The sequence below is a fragment of the Rhinolophus hipposideros genome (assembly GCF_964194185.1).
Source record: "Rhinolophus hipposideros genome assembly, chromosome: 24".
NCBI classification, from domain to species: Eukaryota; Metazoa; Chordata; class Mammalia; order Chiroptera; family Rhinolophidae; genus Rhinolophus; species Rhinolophus hipposideros.
Genome location: NC_138070.1, coordinates 10685372 through 10712845, shown reverse-complemented (window position 1 = coordinate 10712845; position 27474 = coordinate 10685372). Strand labels below are relative to the sequence as shown.

At 49.2% G+C, this 27474-nt stretch overlaps 1 protein-coding gene across 5 annotated transcripts in view; it reads left to right on the top strand.

The window, feature by feature from the left end:
• The window catches only part of NOS1 (nitric oxide synthase 1), a gene marked incomplete at its 3' end in the record, with an annotated part of 105868 nt that extends 78792 nt beyond the window's left edge, over nt 1-27076 (top strand). For 3 of the 5 annotated variants that reach the window (XM_081037071.1, XM_081037070.1, XM_081037072.1), the window contains exons 18-29: nt 83-257; nt 2607-2745; nt 3178-3256; nt 9168-9361; nt 10797-10966; nt 13194-13404; nt 14110-14197; nt 15537-15658; nt 17059-17207; nt 18571-18765; nt 20141-20259; nt 21287-27076. In XM_081037071.1, the coding sequence (XP_080893197.1) occupies nt 83-257; nt 2607-2745; nt 3178-3256; nt 9168-9361; nt 10797-10966; nt 13194-13404; nt 14110-14197; nt 15537-15658; nt 17059-17207; nt 18571-18765; nt 20141-20259; nt 21287-21302 (1657 nt within the window). Of the gene's footprint in view, nt 1-82; nt 258-2606; nt 2746-3177; nt 3257-9167; nt 9362-10796; nt 10967-13193; nt 13405-14109; nt 14198-15536; nt 15659-17058; nt 17208-18570; nt 18766-20140; nt 20264-21286 lie in introns of those variants that run through there. The other 2 variants (XM_081037073.1, XM_081037074.1) reach the window with 1 other exon arrangement.
• Between the last annotated feature and the right edge of the window lie 398 nt (nt 27077-27474).

The window sequence follows — 27474 nt, the reverse complement described above, 5'->3', positions numbered from 1 at the left end:
GTTCTGTCTGTATCACCACACACCCCTTTCCCAAATACCCCCATAGTATCCTAGCATAGACTTTCTGTTGTCTTCTTGGCAGGTTCTCGGTGTTCGGCCTGGGCTCACGGGCATACCCTCACTTCTGCGCCTTTGGACACGCCGTGGACACCCTCCTGGAAGAGCTGGGAGGAGAGAGAATCCTGAAGATGAGGGAGGGGGATGAGCTCTGTGGGCAGGAAGAGGCTTTCAGGACCTGGGCCAAGAAGGTCTTCAAGGTAACCACGTGCCCAGATCTAGAGACCCTGGGGGAGAAGTCATCCCCCCCACGACCCACAAAGACAGAGTACCTAAACCATCAGAAACAGAAGAGACTTGAGAGAAGCCCTGGTATTTCCCCCATGTATCCAGCCAGGAGACAGCTTTAACCAACTCAGATGCGTGTAGGTGGTCTTAAGACACACATTCTCCACCCTGAATCCAACCTCATGCATTATGACTAAGGAGTTGGCCTATGAAAAATATTATGGAGTCTTGGAATTTCAGGGCTGGAAAGAATCCATCCCTCACTCACCTTTGGTAGACAAGTAGACGAAACACACAGTGTTGGTTAACCAAGCCAGGGGCCATGTCTCGACCTGAAACACAGATCTCACGATTTGTCCACTTTGACAAGCTTATTCTTCTTATACTAGATATTCACTGATCAATGTGGCAGCGACTAGCCACATGTGGCTCTTTAAATGCAAAGTTAAAGTACCTCACATTCAAATATGATGAATGGATAAATAAAATGTAGTGTGTTCACACAATGGAATACTATTGAGCCATCAAAAGGAATGAAGTCCTGACACCTGCTACAACATGGATGAACTTTGAAAACATGAGGCTACTTGAAAGAAGCCAGTCTCAAAAGACCCTGTATTGTATTATTCCATGTCTGTGAAATGTCCAGAATAGATCGACCTATAGAGACAGAAAATAGATTCGTGGTTGCCAAGGTTTTAGGGGAATGGAAATGACAGTTACTGCTCATGGGTACAAGGTTTCTCTGGGGTCATGAAAATGTTCTGAAAGTGGATAGTGGTAGTCGTTGTACAACCTTATACGTATGCTAAAAACCACTGAATTGTACGCTTTTAAATGGTGAATTTTATGTTATAGGGATTATCTCTTCTTGCTCTATCTATATGTGTATATATATATACATATATATACATATATATAAATATATATAATATGTTAATTATATATCAAGTAGAATTAATTTATATATTATATATTCATTCTGTATTAATTTAATATATTATAATTATTCTTCTGTATTAGATTATATATGTATATTAAATTGGGTTAAAAATTCCATTTCTCAGCAGCGCTAGCCACACTTCGTGTCCTCAGTAGCCACAAGTGGCGCGTGGTTACCACATCAGACAGGACAGAACATTTCCATCCTAATAAAACATCCTGTTGAACAGAACTATTCGAGACATGAGGTCACAGGAGAATAAATGAATAAGGACCTTCCATCTATATGTGGGACATGAGTCAATTGTCCACCTTGGGAAAAAACAAAACAGCAATGACGGTGGACCCACCTTTACCTGCTCCTTCCTGGGGCCTGGAATATACTCTCATCAGCAGCCCCAGCAGAAAGGGAACTATGCAGTCTTCTGTCATTGAATTGACACCTTTCATCGTAGAGAGCAAGAGAGGAAACTGAGGCCCCTGAGCTATAACGATACCTGTGTGGGGAGCCTGCTCCTGCATTTCTTCCTAGACAAGGAGAATAGAGATAACTTGGCTTTTTTCGCACCTTGAGACAACTGTATGGTTCTTGACTTCAACCAGCCAACTTGGAGCATCCCAGAAGCGGGGCCTGTTACAAGGCACCATGTCCTTTAGCATCACCCCTCCCCCATGCTCCTACCCCATTCCCAGTCCTGGTAACCACTACTCTACTTTCTGTCTCTGTAGAAGTGCCTCTTTTGGATGTTTTATATGATTGGAATCATATACTTTGTGGTCTTTTGGAACTGGCTTTTTTCACTTAGCATCATGTTTTCAAGGGTCATCCACACTTCATGAAGTGACATAGAGTTATGTGTTAAATAGAGGTTAGGTCCTAAAATCAATAGTGTGATATGTCCAGCACATGGGAGGCATTAAAAATATATATGATGCATTAGTGGATGGATTGATGGATATGTAGGTGGTAGGTGGGAGGGTGGATGGATGGATGGATGGATGGATGGATGGATGGATGGATAAATGGATGGGTGGATGGATGGAAGGAGGGTGGGTGGGTGGGTGGATGGATGGATAAATTGATGGGTGGGTGGATGGATGGATCATAAATGGATGGGTGGGCAGATGGATGGATGGATGGATAAATGAATGTGTGGATGGATAAATAGATGGGTGGATGGATGGAAGGATGGGTGGGTGGGTGGATGGATGGATAAATTGATGATGGGTGGGTGGATGGATGGATGGGTCGATGGGTGGGTGGGTGAGGGAGTAGAGGAAGGGAAAGAAAAAGGAAGGGATGGGTGGGTGGATAGATAGAAGGGTGGATGGAGGGCCTTGGCTGAAAGAGGTCTCTGAAAGCCTTATGTGCGCCACAGGCAGCCTGTGATGTGTTCTGCGTGGGAGATGATGTCAACATTGAGAAAGCAAACAACTCCCTCATCAGCAATGACCGCAGCTGGAAGAGGAACAAGTTCCGCCTCACCTACGTGGCCGAAGCTCCGGAACTTACACAAGGTACCTCTCACCCCCCTCCTGGGGAGGCATTCATGACAGTGGGGGAAAAGGAAAGGTCCTTAGAGACACCTCCGAAAGGTCCTTAGAAGAAAGTAGTTTGGTCCCCGTTTAGTGCAGTCCTCCAAAGATGAATACACTGCTACTGCCCCATGCTCAGCAAAACCTAGGCATGGAAGGTTCTCTCTCCAGCAGAACGGCATGTTACCCTGAACCATCCTCTTCTCAACTACGTTCAACCAGATTTGCTTTGTCTTCTGCATTATCCGCAGCCACGCCACCCACCCCGCCCAATGCCTCTCTGACCTCTTCTCTTTCATCTCTTCCCTTGACTCCAGAACACAGTGGAAGCGAGAGTAGAGTGTCAGTAGAAGCTGCAGACTTTTGATTGACAACGGTTTAAGCCATCTCAGACTGTTGTTGCTCTTCCCACAGGTCTGTCCAGTGTCCACAAAAAGCGGGTCGCAGCTGCTCGTCTCCTCAGCCGTCAAAACCTTCAGAGTCCTAAATCCAGGTAGGGACACCTTGTTCAATCAGGTTACCCACCTCTGCTCCAGATGTCCCCACAAGAAGGGAGGAGTCCTTGTTGACTCTTAAGAACCAGCTTCCTGTTACCAACCCAAGTGCCATGGAGACCCTTTTGTTGCTTTGTAGCATCTTGCTTTCCTGCTTTGCCTTGGCCAAACTCCAACCTGGAGTGACAGAAAAGGAGATGGTGGGAAGAGGAAAGAGAATGGTTTTATGGTGAATTTTGAATATAGACCACGCCCTTGTAGAGCTGCTAATTGTACCATAGCATCCTTGTCAGAAATCTCTCAGTCCAGGCACTTGCTCCTTGTAAATGAATCTTCTCTGAAGTCCTGAAAACATGGCTACCCAGACTCTGCTTAAATTCCTTTGGAAAGACAAGAGGCTCATTACTGCCCAAAACAGCCCATTCTGTGTTTTGAAGTCCTTGTTGTTAGTCATTATCTCCCTATGGCTTAGCTCCAAAGTCTATCTAACTAGTACTTCATTTTGATGCCAGTTACACTCTCCAGGGACAACTAAAACCAATTTGGGTCTTCCCCATAAGAGACCTCCAATGAGCCAAGGACCTTGACCTTCCTCTCCTGGGTCCTGATTTCTTCCAGTCATTCTTCCTAAGACCTGTTTCCCAGGACGCTCTGTCCTGCTGGGAATGTCATTCTCAGACCTGGTCACAGAGCAGTGGAGGTCCTGTGATCTCTGCCAAGTGTGCTCAGGCTATTATTACCATCCCTGATCTGAGCATGACACACTGATATTGCCCGAGATTGCGGGCCTTGTTCTATCAGCCGTGCCGATCTCCCATGAAGCTTATATTTTTGCTACTCTTAGCTATCACGTCTTTTCAGAATGGTCCAGCCAAGGCTGTCCGTCCTCCCCCTTGTATAAGTAATTTTTGTAGCACTAATGAACATCTTGGCATCGATCCCCATGGAAAGGAATCTTTTTCACTTTGCAGTTACAGCCCATGAAAATCTTTTGAAATCTTGATCCTTTGCAAAGCACAGGACAAAGAGTGGGCTGTTGAGCTGGACAGCCCTGAGTTCTGACCCCAGCTCTGCCCTGCGACAGCTGTGTGACCTTGGGCAAGTTCCTCGGGTCCTCTGAGCCCCTACTCCTTACCGAGCACGAAAATAGTGGCCATAAAGGTGGCTGATGTTTGTCGAATGCTTTCTGTGTTCCATGCACCATTTTGAGTCCACTCTGGAGGATCTCCCATAATTCTGACCAGCCCAGGAAGTAGGGGCCAATACCATGCACATTTTAAGTATGAGAAATGACAATTAGAAAAGGCAAGTCTGTGACTTTTTCAAGGTCACACAGACGTCGTTTCTCTGACTCCAAAGTCAATATGCTGAGCGCCTAGATGTATGGTCTCCACCGCGTGGCAAGGCTGCTCTGAAGAAATCGTGGATCGTGTGTTCCCATTGCTATTCCTTACCCAGCGCAGCTTCATGTAACCTGCAAACTGAGTGTGCGTGCTCTCTTACGTGGACTGAAAGACGTTGATCCAAGTGATCAACAAGATGAAGTCCCATGGCTTCCGTGTCGTCTCCTATGTCCTCAAACATTAAAGAAATGGGCTGGGAAATGGATCCCTCTGAAGAACTAGTTAAAAGCAATATTCAGAGTCTAACAACCTTCGATATAGAGAAGCACTCTGCATGTGAAACACTACACATCTTACTTTCCATTTCCGTCCCATGGAAAGGTATGACTTAAGTAGCGTTGTAAGAGAAGGGACTGAGAATCTCCTGGAAATGTCTTTCAGCAAGAAACATTAAAAGACCCGATCTCGAAAATGACTCCCTAAACCATAAAAAGCAAGTTAATTTGCAAATGTTTTGATGCTAAGTTGGACCAAAGTCCCAGAATAAACCCCTCTCCTACCTCTGGAAAGGGCAACTGACTCTAGGCTGAGTGATTTACAAGAAACTATTTCAACAAGGTTAGAAACTGGAAGACAGGATTAGCACCAAACAGGATCAAATTGTGTCTAGGTGTTTTTCTCTTTAAAAGCATGCTCTGTAGCACTACCTATTTTCAGGCTTACTACCATTGGCAGCTGTTTAAGGTTTGGGGTGGTTTTTTTTAAGGAATAATTGAGTGAAAAAGCATAACATTTTCTCCCATTTTCCCCTGCCCAAGGCCACAGTTGGGTTGGATATCACAAATCACCACACTAGAGACCCTTAATTGCAAGCAAAGTGCTTAAGAGGAAGTAAACAGCCTTTTGCAAGGGTGGTCCTTGCAAATCTAAAGAGAAAAGTGACCGCAGTGACTGCCTGGCCCAGAAATAAATTTTCTAATGTATGAACAATTAGCAAACAATGCAGAAGAGACTATAATGGAGCACTAATTGGTGGGGTACAGATGTAAGTCCCAGAAGTCAGAAGGAGGAGGGAAAATGCAGGGTAGGCTTTAGATAAGCTAGCGAGACTGGAGAAGGGACATCTAGGAAGAGAATGGCAGGAATAAAAGTGCAGAAGGGACCAGAGCACTGGACTATCTTGGAGAGTGGCAGGACCTTACAGTAGAGAGTTTTTGATTGGAGAATTGATTCCCATCTCCCCTCAGCTAAATTGCCTCTCTCCAGCCTTCGCCATCTCAACAGAGGACATCAACAGTTGGCTTAAGCCAAAAACCTCAAGTGTCCTCCTCACCTCTCACACTGCTCATCCCACTCTCAGCTGCCACCGTGAGCAAAGCCATGATCACCTAGGATCTGATTGGCTGCAATAGACACCTAGTCTGTCTCCTGGTTTCTTGGCTTTTCTCTCCAAGATCTAATTTCCAAATAGCACCCAGAGTAATCTTTTTAAAACGTACATGGAAGCCTCTCCCTCCACAGCTTCACACCCTCCAATGGCTTCCCGCTGGATGTCAGAAACTTCCAAACTCCTTGCCATGACAGGTCATGATAAGGCCCTCCTGATCTGGCCTCCGCCCAGCTCTCTGGTTCCACTACTCACCCCTGCGTTGTTCACTTTCCAAACACTCCAGCCTCTTTTCTCTCCCTTGACCGTGCCACGCTATTTCCTACCTCAGGGCCTTGACACATGCTACTCCCCCTTTCAGGAACACTCTTCCCCCAGGTCTTTGCATGTACGCTCCCCATTGTCCAGGGCTCTGCTCAAATGTCAAATCACCATAGAGGCCTTTCTGATCATCCTATCTGGTAGTCTCTTAGCCCAGTGCCCCCAATCCATCACCACCCACCCATCCATGTCACCAACCCCATCTGAGATCTTTCTAAGTTACTTCTCAATGAGAATGGGGTACTTTGTTGTCTTTCTCCATCAGTCTTTCACCCTAGAACAATGCCTGACACGTAATATAAATTTGTTGAATGAAATGAACCTTATTAACTCAAACCGCTCGTGATGGACAATGTTTACACTTTTCACTGAAGAATGAATATTAGCTTTCATTTCTTTTTTATTTAATGCTGGACATTAGCAAATTATTCTTTTCATCTGAGAAACTGTCATTGAACCACTGCCCAGTGCACACACGTATGTGTGTGTGTGTGTGTGTGTGTGTGTGTGTGTGTGTTATGCTTCTGTATATGGATATAAATATATCACAAACAGGAGCTACTCTGAGGGAGCAGTGAAGAGGGCCCAGATGGCTGCTAACTCCCCAATACTACCCTTTCTTCCTCCCCTAATACTTTCAATGATCTATGCGTGCCCCAAGCTTTATGAATGAATGAATGAATGAATGAATGAATGAATGAATGAATGAATGAATGAATGAGTGGCCTGCAAAATCCTGTACTTAGAAACCCCCAACAGAACTGAGATTTAAGACAGTCTGTCTCCAGGCTAGTGCTATCCGCCAGGGATCAGCTTCTTGCAAAGCTTCAAGGGCCGGCTCATCAAGGTGACCTGGGACCATGCAGCCACTCAACAAGCCATACCTGGTCAGTGGCTTGCAAAGTCCCCTTGGTTAAATTCCCAGCCCAGACAGAGCCTGGGCCCACCTGCCAGCCTCATCCCCGTTCCTGCCCCTTATCTGCCTGACCACGTTCTGCCACATTCACGAGGACTTGGGAGAAGTGGCTATGAACGTGAGCCAGCTCAGCAAGTTCGGGTCCTCCGCATTTCTATTTTGTACCGGCCAAAAGAACAGAGGCAAATATACTTCTGAAAGGAATCGTGATGATCTGGGAGAAAGTGGGAATTGATTTGCGAGCCTTTCCAAGGCTTCCTGTGGTTGTCTCAAGATGCTCCCAAATTAGCGACCCCACAGCGCCCCCTGCTGGCTGTGGGCCTCTGCTAATTCCCTTCCTGGAGCTGGCAAGGGTTTGTGAAGTCTTTGCTCTCCAGGAACCAAGATGGGTGTGAGCTCAGAGCAGAACCACTCAGGCAAGTCCATATAATTGACAAAAATTAGGACCTCAGAGAGGGCAAAATCCATCTAGGAAAGGAGAGTGGGATTCCACACTCTCACACCCCCATTCACCATTTCAGTCACCAAGTTCCCCACCATACTAAGGAAAGGGGTTCCTTGCCTCAAGAAAACACTTGACACCCCAAAAAGCAAACGTGCCAGCACAGCTATTTTTAATAATGGTGGCTATTTGCAGCACAAAAGGCTCTTGGTTGTGCCAAAAATTCCTTTAAATAACGAGTCCCATTAGTCTATTCAAGTGTTAATTTACATACCACGGAGAATGTACCAACTTCATGTTGAATATCAAGTGTCTCTCCACTGAAAACCAGTTGGCAATGAAGAAAAGGCACATCAGAGGATTTGATTTACCAACGTAATCAATCCCAAAGTTTTCAGGTATTGTATAAAAACTCAATATCTGTACTGAAACTTCTATCAAAGACCGGAATAATCATAATCTGAGAATTCATTCTGGAAGCCATTCACTTAGCCCAGGCCTCCTGCACCTGAAATACAAAAATCAATGTGAAAGGGCGTGACCCAGCAGGCATAAATGAGGTTCTCTCTGGGTTTCTCCTTAGATCTCTCAATTCTATAGTATCTGTGCATTTGTATATGACAAGAATCCAAGCTGAAGGCCAAGGCCTTTTCCTTCTTCCATAACAATATGAAGACCCTGGTTGCAGAAGGGTATGGAGCTTGGGATTCCTAAGAGAAATGGAATTTCACAAAATGGGGACGTCACTGTTTCAGCACCAAGGGGGTGGTGGTTGCTAAGAGAACCTTGATTGGTACTGAGAACAGAGCCTGTTTCAGCAGCTGGGAGACTGAGGTTCCTTCCATCAACAAATGTTTCCTGAGCACCTACTATGTACCGTGCCCTGTCCTAGGTGCCAGGAATAGAACAGTGGACAAAACAGACAAATTCTTTGCCTTCGAGGGTTTATGTTGTCCTGGAGACCGGGGGGTGGGGGGGAGCCAAAAGGGGGGGAACCAGGGGGGGGACACCCACACACCAGCTAATGACGTAAACTCTACTATAGGTCAGATGATAGTAACTGCTATAGAGAAAAGGAAAGAAGGAGCAGGAAGATAGAAAAGCAAAAAGTCTGTGGACTGAACCCTGGGGGCCTCCAATGCCCAGAGTTTGGGGGGATGAGAAGGAACCAGCAAAGGAGACTGAGGCAGGGCAGCCAGAGAGAAGGTCAGGAGAGCCTGGGGGCTGGAATCCATGACGAGGAGGAAACGAGAAGCCGTGTCCAGTGCTGCACCCGTGGTCATGACCAACAGCCTGGGACCGGCTATTGGATTTGCAATGAAGAGCACTTGGATGACCTTGCTACAAGCCGTGAATGGATAATGGGGACAGAAGTCTGGTTGGCAAGGGCCTCAGGAGAATGGGGAGAGGGGAACTGCAGTCATAGGACAGACAAAGGAGCAAAGAAAGGGGGCAGTAGCGGGTGGGCCTTCTCTGATTGGCCCCCTGTCCTTCCCTCCAGCCGATCAACCATCTTCGTGCGTCTCCACACCAACGGGAATCAGGAACTGCAGTACCAGCCTGGGGACCACCTGGGCGTCTTCCCTGGCAATCACGAGGACCTCGTGAACGCCCTGATTGAACGGCTGGAGGATGCACCCCCGGTCAACCAGCTGGTGAAAGTGGAGCTGCTGGAGGAGCGGAACACAGCTCTTGGTAACTATGGCCATGCGGGGCACCCCACCTGGCCCCTCCCAAGGGCCCTTCCCTTCTCCAGAAAGTTCCAGAGGCAGTTGGTGTCTGGGGAAGAGGAGAGCCATTCTTCTTCCCGATCGCCAATCCAGGTAGGAGAGTGGGTCTCTGTCACCTCCAGTTTATGAAATGGAAGATGCCCCATTTCTCTTTTCTGAACGACCTTGGTCCACTGGCCAGGACATCCGTGGTTCATCGGTGGGCAAAGGGGCTTCTACCTTCCGTTATCAGCTAGAAACTGACTTGTGCAGTGCCCACTCCTTCTCCTTCCTTGTGACCACCGCCCCACTGCCCCCACAAGTAAATAGCAACCGGAATCTGACCCTGCCTACTCCGAGAACCAAAAGGCACGATATGAAGCTCGATGGTCAGTTAAGAATTGAATCACATTTCTGACGTCATTATGTCAAGATCACCTGTTTTAGTGATCATTCTTGACATCCCCATTGAAGAACTTTCAGAGGCAAACCGCTCTCAATGCTTTGTCTCAATGGATGCAGGTGAGCTCAGGGCTCAGGCATGAGGAACGGCAGTGGCTTCCATGACAGCCTGTGATCCATCACCTTTACAAAGGAGCAGGGGTATAAAGTCAGAATGTGAAAACAGTATGCAGACAAAGCCTCCTGAAAATCCCGTAGGAAGGCACCACTTTGGAGACACACCTTCTCGTAATCCATCCAACCCAGACAGTTCTTGCTTACTCCGTGTTGGAACTATGCTTTTTTATCTTGGGTTGATAAAGTAGAGGCTTGTGTGTAGGCGTTATGTAAGATGAAAAGTACACAGAGCCAGCATAGTATAGTAGTTAGAACAAGGTCTGGAACCAGACTGCCTGACGTCATGCTTATGCGCTGTGCAACTTTGGGCAAATTCCTGAACTTTTCTATGCTTTCGTTTTTCTCAATTGCAAAATGGGGATAATAATAGCACCTATCACTTAGGTTTTGTGAGTTTGGGGAGATGAGAAGGACTATGTGAGTTAATAATATAAAGTGCTGAGAATAGTACTTTCCATGTAGAAAGTACTAGGTAAGTGTTAACCATGTTTGTAATTTTAAACACTATCATCCCACTCAAAAGAGGGAGAGGCTGACACCGTGAGAGGACAGACAGAGCCAAAATAGACTCACAGCTCACACGCAGTTGGTGGCTCACTGCATAGAATGCCAGGGGACTGTCTCGTGCTATTTTAATATTTGTTTATTTTAAAACTTTCGGACTAGTTTGCTCGATTGATTTTGGATAGGCTCCTTGCACACATGAGGTAATCACGCGGGACCCAGGAGCCTGGGTGTAGGTGTGGAAGATGGAAGATGGAGAGCTGAGCTGAGCCCAAGCCCTCAGAGCTCAGACCCTCTCCTTCCCCTACGCTCCCCTAACCTCCATTGTGCCTCCACAGGAGTCATCAGTAACTGGACGGATGAGCACCGCCTCCCGCCCTGCACCATCTTCCAGGCCTTCAAGTACTACCTGGACATCACCACGCCCCCGACACCACTGCAGCTGCAGCAGTTTGCCTCCCTGGCCACCAGTGAGAAAGAGAGGCAGCATCTGCTGGTCCTCAGCAAGGTGGGTCCCTGGCCTCCTACAACCTCTAGGGGGCGCCTTTCACCTCCTCGTCCTCGGAGAGACGTAGAGTTATTACAACACTTTTCCAGCAGATGGCAGTCTTGGGTAAGGATGGCCATTTTCCAGTTTGCAGAAAGTCACCATATTGGCTAGTGCAGTTGGGCTCGTCCTGACCATCCACCCTGGTTCTAAGGCTTGACAGAACAAGAGTGACATCATTGATTCTCAAAGTTCTTTCCTTTGGGACCCTTGAGTGTCCATATTAGCCAGTGCTTAGAAGAAAAAGACAGAGGATCCCATTGGGCTCTGTTTTAAAGATAAGCCTTTTCCCATGCAGAGGCACTGTAAGTAGGACTTCAAGGTATAGAAGGCCTCTGATGGCAAAGTGAACCCAACTAACACAGCTTCTCTCACCCTTGCTTAGAAACCAAAGACTCATCTCCCCCAAGCTATTGCAAAGCCTTGCTCAGATCCAAATGCTACCTGGAAAAACCAAAGAATGGTTTAGCTTTCTTCTGTTGGCCAGGAGAGGTGGTCAGTGCGGAAGAGGCTAATTCAAGGAGTGCATATTATTTAGAAATATGAAAATAAACAGCAGAAGAAACACTTAAAAGAGTTGTACATGGTTACTTCTGGGGAGTTGGAAACAGATTGGAGAGGTGGAACAGGCGAGCATTATCTTTCATTATAAGCTGTGCAGAGTTTAAACTTTTTAAACATGTAGAACTTCGATTTAAAATTCTAAATTAATGAGGGGGGATGGCTAATGTAAAGAGGAACCAGAGCTTGCACTGTTTGCATGGGATTATTTAAAGTAGAATTTGCTATAATTGTATGGATTAGTCCATTTCTTCTGAAGAGCACCAACTCTAAGATGGGATTAAATGAGCGAGGATTTTTATTAAGGGAAACACCGGTGTGAGGAAAATGGGAAGGGAGTCAGATAAGGCTGGGAGAACTATCAGACCTCAAAACAAGTCTAATGCCAAGTGAAGGAAAGGAAAGGAAGTTTGAATGGAAGAGTCCAGGGCTGCCTCTGCAGTCTAAAGAAGGGCCACCCAAGTGACCATGTCAGTTTCAGGTGGATGTCACTTTCAGAGAGCAGTTGCTGGGGCTCTTGGCCAATCCCGTGCCCCTGTAGTGGGAGATCAATGAGGCTAGAGATCTGGAAGGCACGTCCTCAAGGATGCCATCCCCTATAAATAAAGCAAGGATGGTCTTTAGGGATGTGGGAAAAGTCTTTGTTGTAGAATGCACTTATAATGGGTTTTATCTCTCCTCAAAATCTGAGCCTCCCAAAAGCAATAAGGACTGCCCAGGGCAGCTTCTGAGATGTAGGAAAAATAACTCCAGAGCCCCCAAGGAGTGTCTCTGTTCCCTAGTAACAGCTGGGCTTTGTTGTCAACACTCCCCCGAACATGGTCCCCCACACCCTAACCTGTTCACTTCAGGGCTGTCGTTTACGGTCTGAGCATGCTCAGTGCAGAAGCAACTCCAGCCTGGCCAACCCACAAGTCACAGGTCTGCATGCTATACCTGCAAGCCATGACTTCCTCCACAGTGTCTCTCTTGACCTTTATATGTGGCAGGAGAGTGTGATGGTCAGAAGTCAGGATTCAGGGGCCAGACTGCCTAGAACAGGGGTCAGCATGCTTTCTCCATAAAGGGCCATGTAGTAAATATTTAGCCAGGTAGTAAGTGCCTCACGGTCCATTTGGTCTCTGTCCCACTATTCGTCTCTGCCGTTATAGCACCGATAGTGTAGATAATACATAAGTGAGTGGGTGTGCCTGGGTTCCAATCCAACTTTATTTATGGACACTGAAATTTGAATTCTTGTGTCATGGACTAGTGCTCTTCTTATTCCCCCGCCTCCTTCCCACCCAACCATTTAAACATCTAAGCAGGTGGTGAGCCCGGTTTGGCTTGCAGGCAAAAGCTTGCCACCCCCGACCTAGATTCAAAACTCAGCATCACCACCTTGTAGCCAGGGGACTTCTATATCCCCCAGTTTCCTTATCTATAAAATTGGGATAACGATCACACTTATCACACTTAGTTCATGAGGTCGTAAGGAGAATGAACCCCTGGCATAGAACAATTATTATGTAAGTGTGAACTAGTATTATTTGTATTGGCCTTTTTCCCCGGACCTGCTCAAGCCCTCATTGGATATTTGTACCCGGAGCTGAGTACGAGTTTTCCTCTGCCCCTCTCCTTGGCCCAGGGCTTGCAGGAATACGAGGAATGGAAATGGGGCAAGAACCCCACCATCGTGGAGGTGCTGGAGGAGTTCCGGTCCATCCAGATGCCGGCCACCCTGCTCCTGACCCAGCTGAACCTGTTGCAGCCTCGCTACTATTCCATCAGCTCCTCCCCAGACATGTACCCTGAGGAGGTACACCTCACCGTGGCCATCGTCTCCTACCGCACCCGAGGTGGGCACACGCGCTGGGAGAGGCTCTGAGTCTGCGTTCCCGCCTCCGCTCCCCCTCCCCCAGGGGCCTCTGCAGGTCTGCAAACCCCTGGGCAGAGACCCACCCCCAAACCAGGACACTGAGGGAAGGAGCCGAGCAGGCAAACTGTCCCCTTAGGCAGAGCCAACTCCGTGCAGAATTAGGAAGGAAGGAGGTGAGATGTGTATTACTCCCCAAACCTGAGACCCCTTTTTACACCTTCAAAGCAGGCGCTAGAACAAGCCACCATCACCCATTTCCTTGGAGAAGGGAGCTCTCTGCTGCAGGATATCCCACTGCTTGTAGGTCAGTCAAATCACCCAACTTTTTTCTGACATTTTCCTCCCATGCTTTTCTTCCTTGATAAAGCAATTCAAATGCACGGTGCCTGGGAGAGCTCCGAGACTAGGATCCCGGCAGGCCACCGAGAGCACACTAACCAAGGCCCTTTCAGTGGGCAGGATTGGAATCCGACCCACCCGCACCCAGCAGAACCCTGGGCACTCTCCCAGCCACACGCTCACCCCCCAGCTATACCATTTCCTCTTTCCCTTCAAAGGAAGGAGCTCCAAGACAGAAACTTGGCAATGGGGTTGTGAGCCTTCTGGACAGAAGGGAGGAGGGAGGCCAATGGCGGAGAAGCTTGGGGGCAGTAGGTGAGCCAAACCACCCTGATTATTCTGCCAGATGGAGAAGGACCAATTCACCACGGCGTGTGCTCCTCCTGGCTCAACCGGATACAGTCTGATGAAGTGGTCCCCTGTTTCGTGAGAGGGTGAGTGGCAAAGGAAGGGAAAGGAGCAGTCATCCCAAATCTGCACACTGATGTCCTGAATTGGGGTGGGTGGACCAGCCCGAAGGGTTCTAGAGAGTTGGCTGAGCCAGACGGGATGGAGGTCAGCATTCTGCATCCTTCCGAGTTGTCAAGGAAACAGGATCATGAGACAGAAGCTAAGGACGTCCTCTACTCAAGGTCAAGTCAATGCAACAGATATGTATCAAGTGCAAGTACTGCGTTAGACGCTGGGGCTGCAGAACAGAACCAGGCAAATGCAGGCTCAGCCTTCATGGAATTTGCACCCCAGGGAATTCCATCCACCTTCTACTGGACACCCCAGGTACCCCCAGATTCTTAGAGACAGGTAAGATCCAAACACCTGCCCATAACCCCATCAATCAAAGCCTTTCCGCCCAAACTCAGTTTTAAAGGATATTCCTGCCTAGAGGTAATAACAATGCTGTATTGTACGCTTAAAATTTTGTTACGAGGATAGATTTCATGTTAAGTGCTCTTATCACAATCAACCAACCAAATGAAAAATATAACTTTAAAAAAATACGAAGAGAAAGGATATGCCTGAGCTGAGTCCCACGCTAGGTCCGGCTTTGTCAGCCAGGGACGTCTTTATCTGACTGGTGTCCTCGGCCAGCCATTTTTCTCAACTGTTGAGGGTAGAACATTCATGGGATGGTGCACAGAGCGTCAGGGGAGCTTCAAAAATACAGAGTTCTGAGTCCAGACTTAAACTGCATTGCCCAGACATCTGCACCCGTTTTTCACACACCCCAGTGATTCTTTTGTACACTGAAGTCTGTGACTCCCTGATTATAGGAGAGCTCACAGATGTTTAAGTCACTGGTTCTCGACTGGGGGTAATTGTGCACCCTCAGGGACAAAATTTGGCAACGTCTGGAGGCAGTATTGGTTGTCACAGCTGGAGGGTGTTGTTCCTGGCATCTAGTGGGTGAGGAGGCCAGGGGTGCTGCTCAATGCCCAGGACAGGCCCCCACCATAGAGAAGTATGCAGCCCCAAATGTCGGCGGTGCCGAGGTAGGGAAACCCTGAGTTAAATCAATCCCACTGCCCTTGGTGGCTCAGCTCAGCAAAGGGGATAATTGAGAAATGGAGTGATAGCCAAACTCTGAGGACCTCCTGTTTTGGGAATTCCCCAACTCTGCGGGACGTCCCACCCTAGGGGGCACCTGGCCCAGGCTGAAGAGCTGCAAGTTCTGCTGTGTTTTTACCCAAGCCAGCCTCCGGGTCTTCCCAAGACCCAGCTGTTCTTGAGCCCATTTGCCTCAGCCAGCCTTCTGGCTTTCTCTTCCTTGAACAGAGCACCCAGCTTCCACCTGCCCCGAAATCCCCAAGTGCCCTGCGTCCTGGTGGGCCCGGGCACCGGCATCGCCCCTTTCCGAAGCTTCTGGCAGCAGCGGCAATTTGATATCCAACACAAAGGTGGGTCATGGTCCAGTAGCCACTTGGTTTCCACCGCTGGACCTGGGGAGGCCCACCTATGTCTCAGCAGCCCGGAGACGTGATGGCATTCTCTCTCCAATGCATTACTGCCTGGGGGAGGGGTGGGGGGGAGGGCATGGTAGTGACCTGACCCATGATGTAATTCAAAAGACCTGTCCAGGCCGGCCCGGTGGCTCAGGCGGTTAGAGCTCCATGCTCCTAACTCCGAAGGCTGCCGGTTTGATTCCCACATGGGCCAATGGGCTCTCAAACACAAGGTTGCCAGTTCAATTCGAGTCCCGCAAGGGATGGTAGGCAGCGCCCCCTGCAACTAAGATTGAACATGGCACCTTGAGCTGAGCTGCCGCTGAGCTCCCGGATGGCTCAGTTGGTTGGAGCGCGTCCTCTCAACCACAAGGTTGCCAGTTTGACTCCTGCAAGGGATGGTAGGCTGTGCCCCCTGCAACTAGCAATGGCAAGTGGACCTGGAGCTGAGCTGTGCCCTCCACAACTAAGACTGAAAGGACAACTTGACCTGGAAAAAAAAAAAAAAAGACCTGTCCAAACAAATCTCCCACTCAGCTTATCCTAGGGACTGAAATTCCACATTTCTCTGACTGTTAAGATAGGACCCCCTTCTTAAAATTCAAGCAGCCCTAGCAGCCCTAGAAAGGGTAAGCATGAAGCCTTATCACATGTGTGTTTATGAGGTTCTCAGAGGCTCTTACTCAACAGCAGGCTTTGCTGTGTGACAGACGCACAGATCAGCTTTGAGAGGAGAGAGGAAAAGAAACCCACAGTGGCGGCATGCATTAAATAGGGATTTCTTGAGCACCTAATAAATGGCAAACACTTTTGTAGGCACTAGAGGCATAGCAATGAACAAGACAGAAGCACCTTTAAAAACACAAAATGCCCCTGCGGAACTGTCGTTCTAGTGGAAGAGCTAATATTTATAAAGTATTTGCTCTGTCCCAGGCAGAGTTGTGATGTTTGGTATTTGTGTCTCACAATGACCCTGTGAGGTAGTTGCTATTATTATTTCCATGTTGGACATGAGGAACGGAGACAGAGCATTAAGGAAGGTGCTCATTGTCACCCAGAGCTGGGATTGGAACCTAGGCGCCACAGCTCCAACGTCTGGGCTTTTAGCACTTCCCACACGGGGCAGGAGGGAAGATTGAGACCCAGAGAAGAGAGGTCTGCCAAAGTCTGAGCACATTTTACCTGTTTGAGAGAGAGAGAAAGAGAGAGAGAGCATATACTGGCCTGCCCCAGCGTTCATGGGCCCCTAGCTGTATGGCACCTGCAGCACTGAGGTTTCCAGCACCCCACCCCCCAGCACCACCTCAAAGCAGATGTCAGAGCTGTCGGTGACACGAGGTCTTCCTGGTCCCCAGGAATGAGCCCCTGCCCTATGATCCTGGTCTTTGGGTGCCGGCAATCCAAGATAGATCACATCTACAGGGAGGAGACCCTACAGGCCAGGAGCACGGGGGTCTTCAGAGAACTGTACACGGCCTACTCCCGGGAGCCAGACAAACCAAAGGTAACCCCGGCCTGGCCTCGGTCCCCTCCACAGCCCACACGCCCCCTCCCAGAAACCCCTTTACCCTTTCTGCATGCTCCTCCATGAAATTGCTCTGTACTTTAGGAAGCGGGGAGCCTACAAACATCAATGTAGAATATTTAACATATGCTAAATTGCCCATCTTATATTATGCCACTTACATGAAATGTCCAGAACAGCCAAATCCATAGAGACAGAAAGCAGATTTGTGGTTGCCAGGGACTGTGGGGCGGGCGGGGGGAGGATGGAGAGTGACTGCCATTGGGTACGAGGCTTTAGTGGGGGTGATGAGAAGTTTCTGGAACTAGATACAGGTGATGGTTGCACACCATTGTGAATGCACTTAATGCCACGAGTTGCACACTTTTAAATGGTTAAATGGTAAATCTTATGTTACGTACATTTTATCACAATGAAAAACATGTTTTAATGTGAATATAAAAAAAAAAAAACCACACTATTAAACAGCCCATAAGAAGCCCTACCAGTCAGAATGGACACAAGCCACAGGATGGGAGCCTGTTTCTACTGGAACTTGGGGAGGTCTGGGTTGGTGGGCGGGGGGATGGTCCAGGGAAGGGGCCAGGACAACGGGAGCGGGGAGCGTTCTGGAGGTCTGGGTAGTGGCTATTTGACAAGGGGTGTAGAAGCACAGCAACATTTTAACCACCGCGATAGGCCTGCCAGGACTTAACTAGCTAAATGTCAGCATCACTGGTGGGGACGGTGGGGCGGGCGAGGGGTTGGTTCCTACACAACTTAAAGACATCAGGAGCAACTGAGACAAATTCCCTGAGGGCTGTTTATCCCATTGGACACCCTTGGGCCTGCTTGATATTCTCTTAGCCCACTGCTTACACCAGCTATTGCTGCAGCAGCCGGCTTTGCACAGGAATAACCTGACATCTCCTCACCTTGCCCCATCTCTTGCTGTCGCCTGGGGCTTCTCTGGCACTCCCGCCTAGGATGCCTGCAGTAAGAACCCCCGCTCCTACAAGTGTACAGGCATTCACACCCCATGGGGGACCACTGCTTGTTGCAGAGAGGAGCAGGTAGAGAATGCCCCGCCCCCGCTTATGCTCCTCCACTGGGTGGTTCTCGGGTGTGTTCTACGTGGCTGCCTAGAGGGTCCTCAGCAGAAGTAGAAAGCAGCTTATTCATACAGCCTCAGGCTGGATCTCCTTCTTCCCTGATTTCACACTCGACAATCCCCTGGGGTCACCTGAAGAACTGTACTACTTGCCCACAAGCTCCCGTGTCAGGTTCTGCTCCCTGTGACGGAGTGAGCTGCACAGGAGCTTTACACAGCCCGGCTCCTCACTGGTCCTCACGCTCCCCACAGAAGTACGTGCAGGATATCCTGCAAGAGCAGCTGGCGGAACCCGTGTACCGAGCCCTGAAGGAGCAAGGGGGCCACATTTATGTCTGCGGGGACGTCACCATGGCCGCTGATGTCCTCAAAGCCATCCAGCGCATCATGACCCAGCAGGGAAAACTCTCAGTGGAGGACGCTGGCGTGTTCATCAGCCGGCTGAGGGTGAGTGATGGGCTGGATTCTTGGATCCCTTTCCCGGCATCCCCGGGATGTCCTGTCTCTTCTTCCTCACCCCAGCTGTCTCAATGATTAGGGGAGCCATGATGACATCCCTGCTCCCATTTTTCCGTTTATGGCTGGGGATAGAGGATTTACCCTTATAGTTGAGAGAGAAGGAAGGATGGTGGGGTGTGCAGGTAAGTGTATTAAATATGGTTGGAGCTGTGGTGTGTGAAAATAACGAGTGGATGAACTACTGCGTAGCAAGACAGAAACCATCCTAACCCAAGTTTTCCTGCCCCCAGAACCAAGCAGTAGCACTCTCCTGTGCAGTTGTGCAGGTTGGGCACTGCACAAAAAGGTCTGTCTAAGGGAGGCAAGTGGGAGCTGAAAGCTGTCCCATGCTTAGTTCTCCAAGCCATTCACCTTGGCATGGAACTGGGTCCACCCCAGATGGAGACATGCCTTTTCCTATTTTGCACAAAGGTTAGGAGCCGCCCTACATCCGAAGTCCTAACTGTGTGACCAACTGCCCCAAAGAGAAAAAACTGAATCTAGACTTACACGAAGCTTCAGGAGCGATCCCATTTTTCTCCCTACTTCCCTAAATGAACAATAATCAACATTTTTTTGCAGAAGAAGCCCTTGCTCTGAATCTGATGCTAAACCCCAGTAGATTAAAAAACGGAAAAGCTTTTTGGTAGAAATGTCAGAGATCCAAGGAGAGCTGCAGAGGGCCCGTTCACTCAGTCTCTTTGCTGTTACCCTCAGGAGATACTTCAATAGATTCCTGAGAACCCTGCAGAATAAGGATGAAAAACCAACCCAACAAAAAAACAATGAAGCCATTCTACACATGAACAACTCTCTTTCAAACCTTCTGAACTTAAATCAGTGCATCACTGTGCCCAAGAATTCTCCACTTTGGCAACGGGGAAGGTGTTCCCTGAGTGCTAAGCGGGTACTTTTTCTTCTCTCCCATCCCTGCTGGTCTCTAAGGGCTGTGATGTTTCATACTAAACCCAGCCATGCCCAGGTCTGAACATGCAGGAGTAAGGAGTTGGGAGGAATGGGGAAAATGGTGAGGTTTCCATGTGACCTCAGAATTGACAAAGCAGCAGCGCTGTTCCTGGACAGGAGCATAAGTGTTTTCTGCCATCTTGGCTAGAACCCTTGGAGAATGCCTTGGAGGAAAAAGGCTTTTGCTGAAACAGTCTTGGAGACCAACGGGCCTCCAGGGGGTACTGGGTTAGGCCTCCTTTCTTTAGGAACCATTTTCTTTAGGGATAGTCGATTCCTGCATGTCGGCACGTCTACCGCCTCTTGGTGACCTTGGCTGGCATTTGAGGGCTGTTTCCTGACTGTTTTTGTCCCCTAGGATGATAATCGCTACCATGAGGATATTTTCGGGGTCACCCTGAGAACGTACGAAGTGACAAACCGCCTTAGATCTGAATCCATTGCCTTCATTGAGGAGAGCAAAAAAGACACCGACGAGTAAGCTGGCCCCATCCCACAGGAAAGGGGGGGCAGAGCCCTCTCTTCTGGGTCCTGATGGGCAGGGATGTCTGATTTCATTACTATGGCTTTCCCACAGAGGGGTCCTCCTGGGACAGCGGCATCTGGAAATGTGTTAGAAAAGCAAATAGGCCACCCCAGACCAGCTGAACCGGAAACTCTTATGTTAGGGTACAGCAGTTTGTGTTTCAGCAAGCCCTCTGGGAGATTCTGAGACCCCTTCCAGTGTGGGAGCCCCAGTTTTGGATGCCAGCTTCTGCCTGGGGCTCCCCCTAATGGAACGATGTATTTCCAGCATTGACAGCACCTCTCTCGCGTGGCAAATTGCTGGGAACCCGTTTCATTGATGCAAATCCCAAGTGGCATTATTTTGCCAATTTCACTTCTCCACTGGAAATTGCTGGAAACAATCCGGGGCCCCACAATATTGGGGTTGAATCTCACTGTTTAAACCTGACCTCAGTGCAGGAGCCTTGACTGTAATCTCACTTCCCCCATTCCCTGCCACAGAATGCCTGGAAACCGACCATCCTCTCGCCTCTGCAGGCGTGTTGCCTGCAGACCCCAGTGTCCTTTACATTAAATTAGGTAGGAATTCAGCCGTCTCGTTTTCGGGAGCATAGGTCACACACTCCATTTCTCCAGCATCCTCCCTTTTTTCCCCTGACGACACGGCAGCCTCAAAAACATACTTTTATGTCCAGAAGATGCGTGCTTTGCCATTAAGATCACAACTCCAGCGGTTGTCACAAAGCTCCTTTAAATGTCCCCCTTCCTGGGTAGTTGTGTCAGTGAGCAAGCATTCATTCATTCATTCATTCATTCGTTCGTTCATTCAAGACAAGCCCCAACGAGGTGCCAGGTCCCGTCTAGGACACTGGGGCTACAGAGGAAATGACAGTGGAAGCCGCTGCCCCCAGTTTAGGTGGTTCTCTCTGGGTCTTGAAGCAAACAGAGCAGTCTTGCTCCGGTGGCACTAACCCCCTGCCCACTTCTCTTCCCACAGAGTTTTTAACTCCTAACCGGATCCTCTTGCCCAGACGGATGGCAGGGGGGCCGCCCCATGCGCTCCGGCCGGGGTGGCAGCAGGTTTTGTAAGCGTGGACACTGCTGAACCTTTCCTACGGGACCGCGCGTGGCCCCCGCTCTGCCTCTCGTCCTGTCGCCGCGTGTCCTGGTTTCCCTCTTCTGGGTTCTCGCCTCTCAGTGTCCCTTCCCTTCTTGGGTTTCCTCCTTGAGTTTTCCTGCTGCAATGCAATGCCTTTATAATCCGCAGTGGCTCTTATAAAACTGTCCCCCCACCCCCACCCTTCCTGACAAGGAGACGTCAGCGGTGCGTGAAAGCCCTGGAACATGGGCATCGCTCGTGGCACGGCTGGTTTTCTGCGGTTCCCCTGGAGAGGCTGCAGGGGCAACACAGAAGCGTTTTCTGAGCCAGTCCCTCGGCCACTGAAGTCCCTCCTTACCCTTTTTATAATGATGTTCTGGTTGTGCGTGTGTGCGCATCGCAGCGGGCCTGGGGCGCGACCATCCTCTCGTCTGTTTGCGAGTGTGTTGCTTCCAGACCCCCTGGGCCAAGATCCGCGCCCCAGCCTCTGCTGACTCCATAACTAAGGGTCTGTGCTAGTGTCCCTGTAACACTTGGAAGTGGTCCCGGTTATAAAGGGTCAGGCATGGAGAAGGGCATGTGATGATTAACAAAAAGGGGGAAATCAACGAATTCGATGTATTTAGATTCTGGCTCCAGTTAGCGGAGTCTTCCTTGGGAAATTAACCCATCTAGTGGATGGGGCAACCGCTCCCCCCACCCCAGCCGGAGTCATCTGATTTGGCCCTCAGAGGCAATTCCACCCTCGAGGCCAGAAGTAGTGTGGTCCCAGGGAGCGTGCTGGAAATAAGAATCTTCTCGCTTTTGCCACCTGGTGACTTTGGACAAGTCACTTGTCCTCAGTCTCCCCTCGTTGTTATAAAGCTAAAAGGTATAAATGGGTCAACCTGTAAAGCTGTGAAGACTGGAAACAATATGAAGGAAGGATGTCATGGTTCTGTTTTTAGTCTCCCACATGGGGCTGGCTGTTTCACCCTTGGAGGTAAAATAATGGAAGCCAGTCACAGTGGAACCGGTTTGGGGAGGGAAGCGTAATGGAACACCGCATGGTTTCTCCTACAGGACCGTAGCTCAGGGTAGGAAGAACCTGGTCTTCAGTCTTTTGGCTTTCTAAAAGTGATCCCCTAAATGTTTAACCTGACAAAATAATTTTGACAAATAAATTATCCTTAACTCAGATCAAAAATTGGCAGCAGTCTTTAGCAGGAATCAGGGCAGGTATAATTTCTGCCTGGCAGGCAACCTACTGAGTTTACCCTCTCCAAGTAAATGCACTGGAAGAGTCCCTTTATACACTTAAGTGCTAAAAAGCAATAGCAGGCAGAGTCCAGAGAGAGCCAAGAAATCCCAGTGGCCCCACACACAAGGGACAGCCTCCAGGGACCTACCCTGTGCCCCCAGCATTGGAAGGGAAGCATTCAGCCAGTCCCATCCTTCTGTTTGGTTTGGTTTTGTCACACAGAAAGATGGCACTTCCTTTATATACTGCACAATGGGCATTTCTTTCTTGATGCTCAATTTGGGGGGTTGCCAAAGAGAAAGTACCCTGGCCTTCTTTGGAAGGGCCTTAGTATGGGGGTGCCAAAGAGGTGTTGAGGGGGGGACAACTTCCAAGACTCTTAACGTTCAAGGACAAACTCTATCTCGCCTTTCCCCACCCACCCTCGCAGCTCTCGCTGGTGTCCCATCCCTGGGACAGAGTTATAATCTCCCTGCCTGCCTTTAATCCTGTTTGCTCCTGCTCAGGCTTCCATGGGCATAGAGAACAAGCACTCAGCATGCTCCCCAACCCTTTCGACCCTGGAGCGAAGCCTATTGTAAACCCCACACAATTCTGGCTCCTAGTAGCTTTCCTCCTAGGGGATTTCTTTCCAACCCCTTGAGCCTTTTGGAGATACCTGCTAAGATATCACAAAGCTCCCCACGGACTGAACTGCTGTGCTCAACCTCCCTCAAAGAGGGAGCGTGCTTCCCTCTCTAAATTAAGCTTTATGCAAGAATGCTTTTCCACCAACGAATAAATACGTGTGAGTACTTACTCTGTGCCAGGCACCTTCTTCATATATCTCTGTTCCTCTAGCAATAGGCAGACAGGTGGAAATAACACTCTGTTTTATCGGAAAGGCCAAAGAAATTATTATGTAACCAGGACTAATTTTTGTTCCCAAGAAGAATTATTTTTTTTAAGTAAATACCTTTCAACCCCAACACAGCTGCTTCACAACTGGCTAGAGGACAGGAGACTGGGCTGATCTGTTTCCTCTCGTTTGTCAGAATCCCTGGTACCAAAAGCCTGGCTATAAGAAGCCTAAGAAGTGGAGAATAGAGTTCTGATTTAGGATTTAGTTCTGATCCAGGGTGTGTAAGTGCTGCCCTCTTGTGGTGGTTTTTAGTTCAGTCCAAGTAGCCAAAAATAGGTGCACACTTTGGTCTTAACAACAGGTGAGCAAAAATAGGGTTCACTGGGCATTTGGGGGTTACCCAGGTTATAGACTTTTTATTTACCTCTCCCCCTTGAATTGGCCTGCAGTAGCTCCAACCCCATTTAACAAAAGTAAGTTTGGCCAGGAAGAATGGGTCATCCAACCCCAGTAACCGGAAAGCTGCAACTGTCATGTTCTATCATTACTGTAATTCCCGTACCTAGTGTTGGGAAAGAAGCAGAAGTAGTTAAGCTCCCTGAGAGGAGATGGCTTTCTCTTGGTTTCTACAGAGGGAGACAGCCAGGTAGCTTTCTTTTGAGGGGAATGCTCAGACCCACTAAAATGGCGTTTTGGAAGCCGACCTGAGTCCAAATGCTAACGCTCCCTCTGTTTCTGCAGACAGCTGTAGGCTGGTGAATTGTTAACCTTTTGAGCCTGCATAACCACCTGTATAACAAGGTGGATTAAATGAGAGACTGCCCCTAAGATGCCCAGGTACAACACTTGGCCCATGTAAGCAATCAATTTCTATGTTTTCACTTCATCTATAACATTTCCTGCTTCTCCGGTAATCAGAAGGCATGGTGGAGCATACAGAGCAAAACACAGTTCTTTTCTTACAGGTTAGACAGAGTCTGGCATGTAGGGACCCAATCTTAGAATTGATGTAAATGTCTGGGGTTTGAGAAATGGGTGGGATTCCATCGGCTTTGGGGAGACAGGTTTGCCAGGAAGTAGAAACAGTGAAAAGAAAGGCATGGACAGGGAGCACGTAGGGTGAATGGGGCATGGCCTCAGACATAGCCCAGCTTTGGAAGGCTGAGGAGGGTCAGAATGGTGAGAGAGATGCTGGGAAGGTGGTCAGGGACCAGAAGATGGGGAGAGGGGAGTGGCATGTTACTGAATTTTGACTTTATTTGGTAGGCAACAGGGAGTCCTCAAGTGTTTACGAAAGGGGGAAATATGGCGACTGGCATTATGCTTGGAAAAGAATGTTCTGACCGCAGCATAGAGCATGATGGCCGGCCCGTTGACCTATCGGTACTTGATTGTAGTAACCAAGGCTGGAATGAGGGAAGAAGCCGATGTAGTGATAAAAGACATTCCAGGGTTGAATCAACAGGACTTGGGACCGATCTGTTGTGGAAGATGAAAACAAACAAGAAAGTCAAGATTCTTGCCTCTCGGTTGAGAAAGGGGCCTTTTGAAACACAAACAGGCTCAAGGGAAAGATGAGTTTGAGATGCTGACATGATAACCAGCTTCTCCCTGAGTCCACAGGGTCAATCCTTCCAAGGTCCAGCCAGGCCTAGAAGCACAGAAAGAGAACTGACCCCAGGTCAGCAGACCTTGGACTCAGTACACAGGATTTTCTTGCCAGATTTGCTCTCAGCAGCCACCTGCTTTGGGCTCCAAAAGGAGGTCAGGTTTTGCCCTGAGTCCAAAACAAGTTAGATTGTTCTAACTCAGAGTGGTTTTTGCCAGAATGGTCAAGCCAGATGTCTGGGCCCCTTTACCCCCACAGCACCAGCCCCCAGGGCAGCCTTTTAATCCCTGCAATGCGGAAAACTGTGGCTGTAAGATTTTGGTTTCTGCAGGCTGTGTTGACTTGTGTATTTCTATCTCCACGGCCCCGATCCCAGCATGTCTCTAGGCCCGCTTTCCCACAACGCCTTCTGTCTGCATTGGCACATTAAACTGCGACTGCCTGCAATGACAAGAAGGAAGAACTACTACTAATCTGGGCTTCCTATGTGACCTGGCCACACTCCCTCTCTTCTCCCAACCCTTACAATGTCTCCTGCATCCAAATTAAAGGCTCAAGAACGAAAGGCCAGGAGCTGGCATGGAGGAAACACAGGTCTGACAGTCTGCCTCCCAGGAACTCAACACACGTGATCCCCAGGAACCTGAATTTGGCCTTTGGGGGGCTAACGCCTGCCTGGCCTCTTCTTTCTCTCACACCTACCCTGTCCTCAGTCCACTGCCATTCCCTACCTGGTGGCAATAGGCACAGCCACCTCTCCCCAAACACGGATGTGTCTCTGTCCTGAGGACCGAGGTGAACTTGCATCCTTAGAAAGAACATGTGCTTGGGGTCTCTGCTCTTGTCAAAGCCACGTGCAAGGGGGGCGGTCAGGCGTAAATATGACTTGTTATGCGTATGGGTTCGTTTTGTCCAAGATGATCTGAGTGGTTCTGAACGAGTAGGGAATGTCTGTGCAGCCCAGGACAGAGCCCACTCTGGCCCTGGCGGGCAGGAACCAATCTTCCTTCCGATGTTGCTTTCCACAGTCTTCTAGAAAATGACTCCAGGGCATCCAAGTGTTCCGACTCGACACCTCAGCTACAGGGGATTCTAGCCCAGGGTCTGTCCACCTCTGCACTAGTGGCATTTGGGGCTGAAGAACTCTTTGTGGTGGGGGCTGACCTTGGCATTGGAAGACATTGAGTGGTGTCCCTGCCCTCCATCCCACTAGATGATGCCAGTAGCAGTCCCCCCAAGCGTGATAACCAAATACGTCTTCAGACATCGCCAGATGTCTCTGGGGGGCCACAGAATCTCTCCTGGCTGCCCTAGGCCTTCTGGACTAAGCAGAGCATTCCTCAGCCCAATGGCTGTTTCCATTATCAGCTGCCCAACTGAGACTGCAAGGATTGTGATGGAGGAATTAATTAAAAAGTGTGGTTTCACAAACTCCCTCCCAAGACAGCACGTTGGCAGCTCCACGTCAGTACCATGCGATACCCTCAACATCCGTTCTGGTTAAGATCCATGGAGGCTCAGTGCCCACCTGTGCCCTGCCTCCCACCTCCACCCTGTTTTCCTTGTTGTCTTGTTGTCGCTGTGATTGTAAAGACCCACTCCAGGCTCAGCAGTGGTTTTTTCCTGGAAGGCTAGCGAGAGAGCACGCTCATTCGGTTGCTCACACCGCTGTACCTGGGGGTTCCATTCCGGGGTTGGGGAGCTGGGGAGGCGGGCAGAACTGTGTCACATCTCACGACACACACACTGTCAGGAACGCGGCCTTCCCCCCTACCTCTGAGCTCTCGATGCTGCTGATCTCCGCCAAGTGTCCCGTGTGCTCCCGGCACCTTCCCTGAAGGACTGACACCCACCCCACGCTCTTTACGAGGTTGCCCAGGCTGTGTTTGCCGCATGCCTTTCTTCTGTATAGTTCTCATCTTCTCATTGGGTGGAACTCAACAAAAGTCTATTTCTGCCTGTTTGCATTATGGTTAAAACATTAAAAAGTGAACTCAACTTGGCTGACCGCTGTCATTTGTTCAGTACACGTGGGAATTTCTCGCGCATTGGCCCACTGTCACACGCCAGGGCACACACCCCCCACCCCCCACCCCCAGGAAGCCCACCCTGAGACAGAGGGGGCAGGAGGCTGATTGGGAAGTGGTCTTGGGAAAGGGGAGAGTGCGGAGGGGAGCACATTCTCCAACTAGTCAGAGGGAAAGCCTGAGCTGCGACATTGTCACAACCAAAACTTGGGCCAAGTCCTAGGCAATTCTGAAGATGACCTTCAGGGCGAGCTGCAGGTCAGAGAGGGAGCAGCCATCAGGGTATTTCTCAGTGCTGGTTCGGCCCTGCTCTACAGAAGCTGGTCAGTTAATTAGAATAATGGCTAACTATTAGGCGCCAGTCTTCAC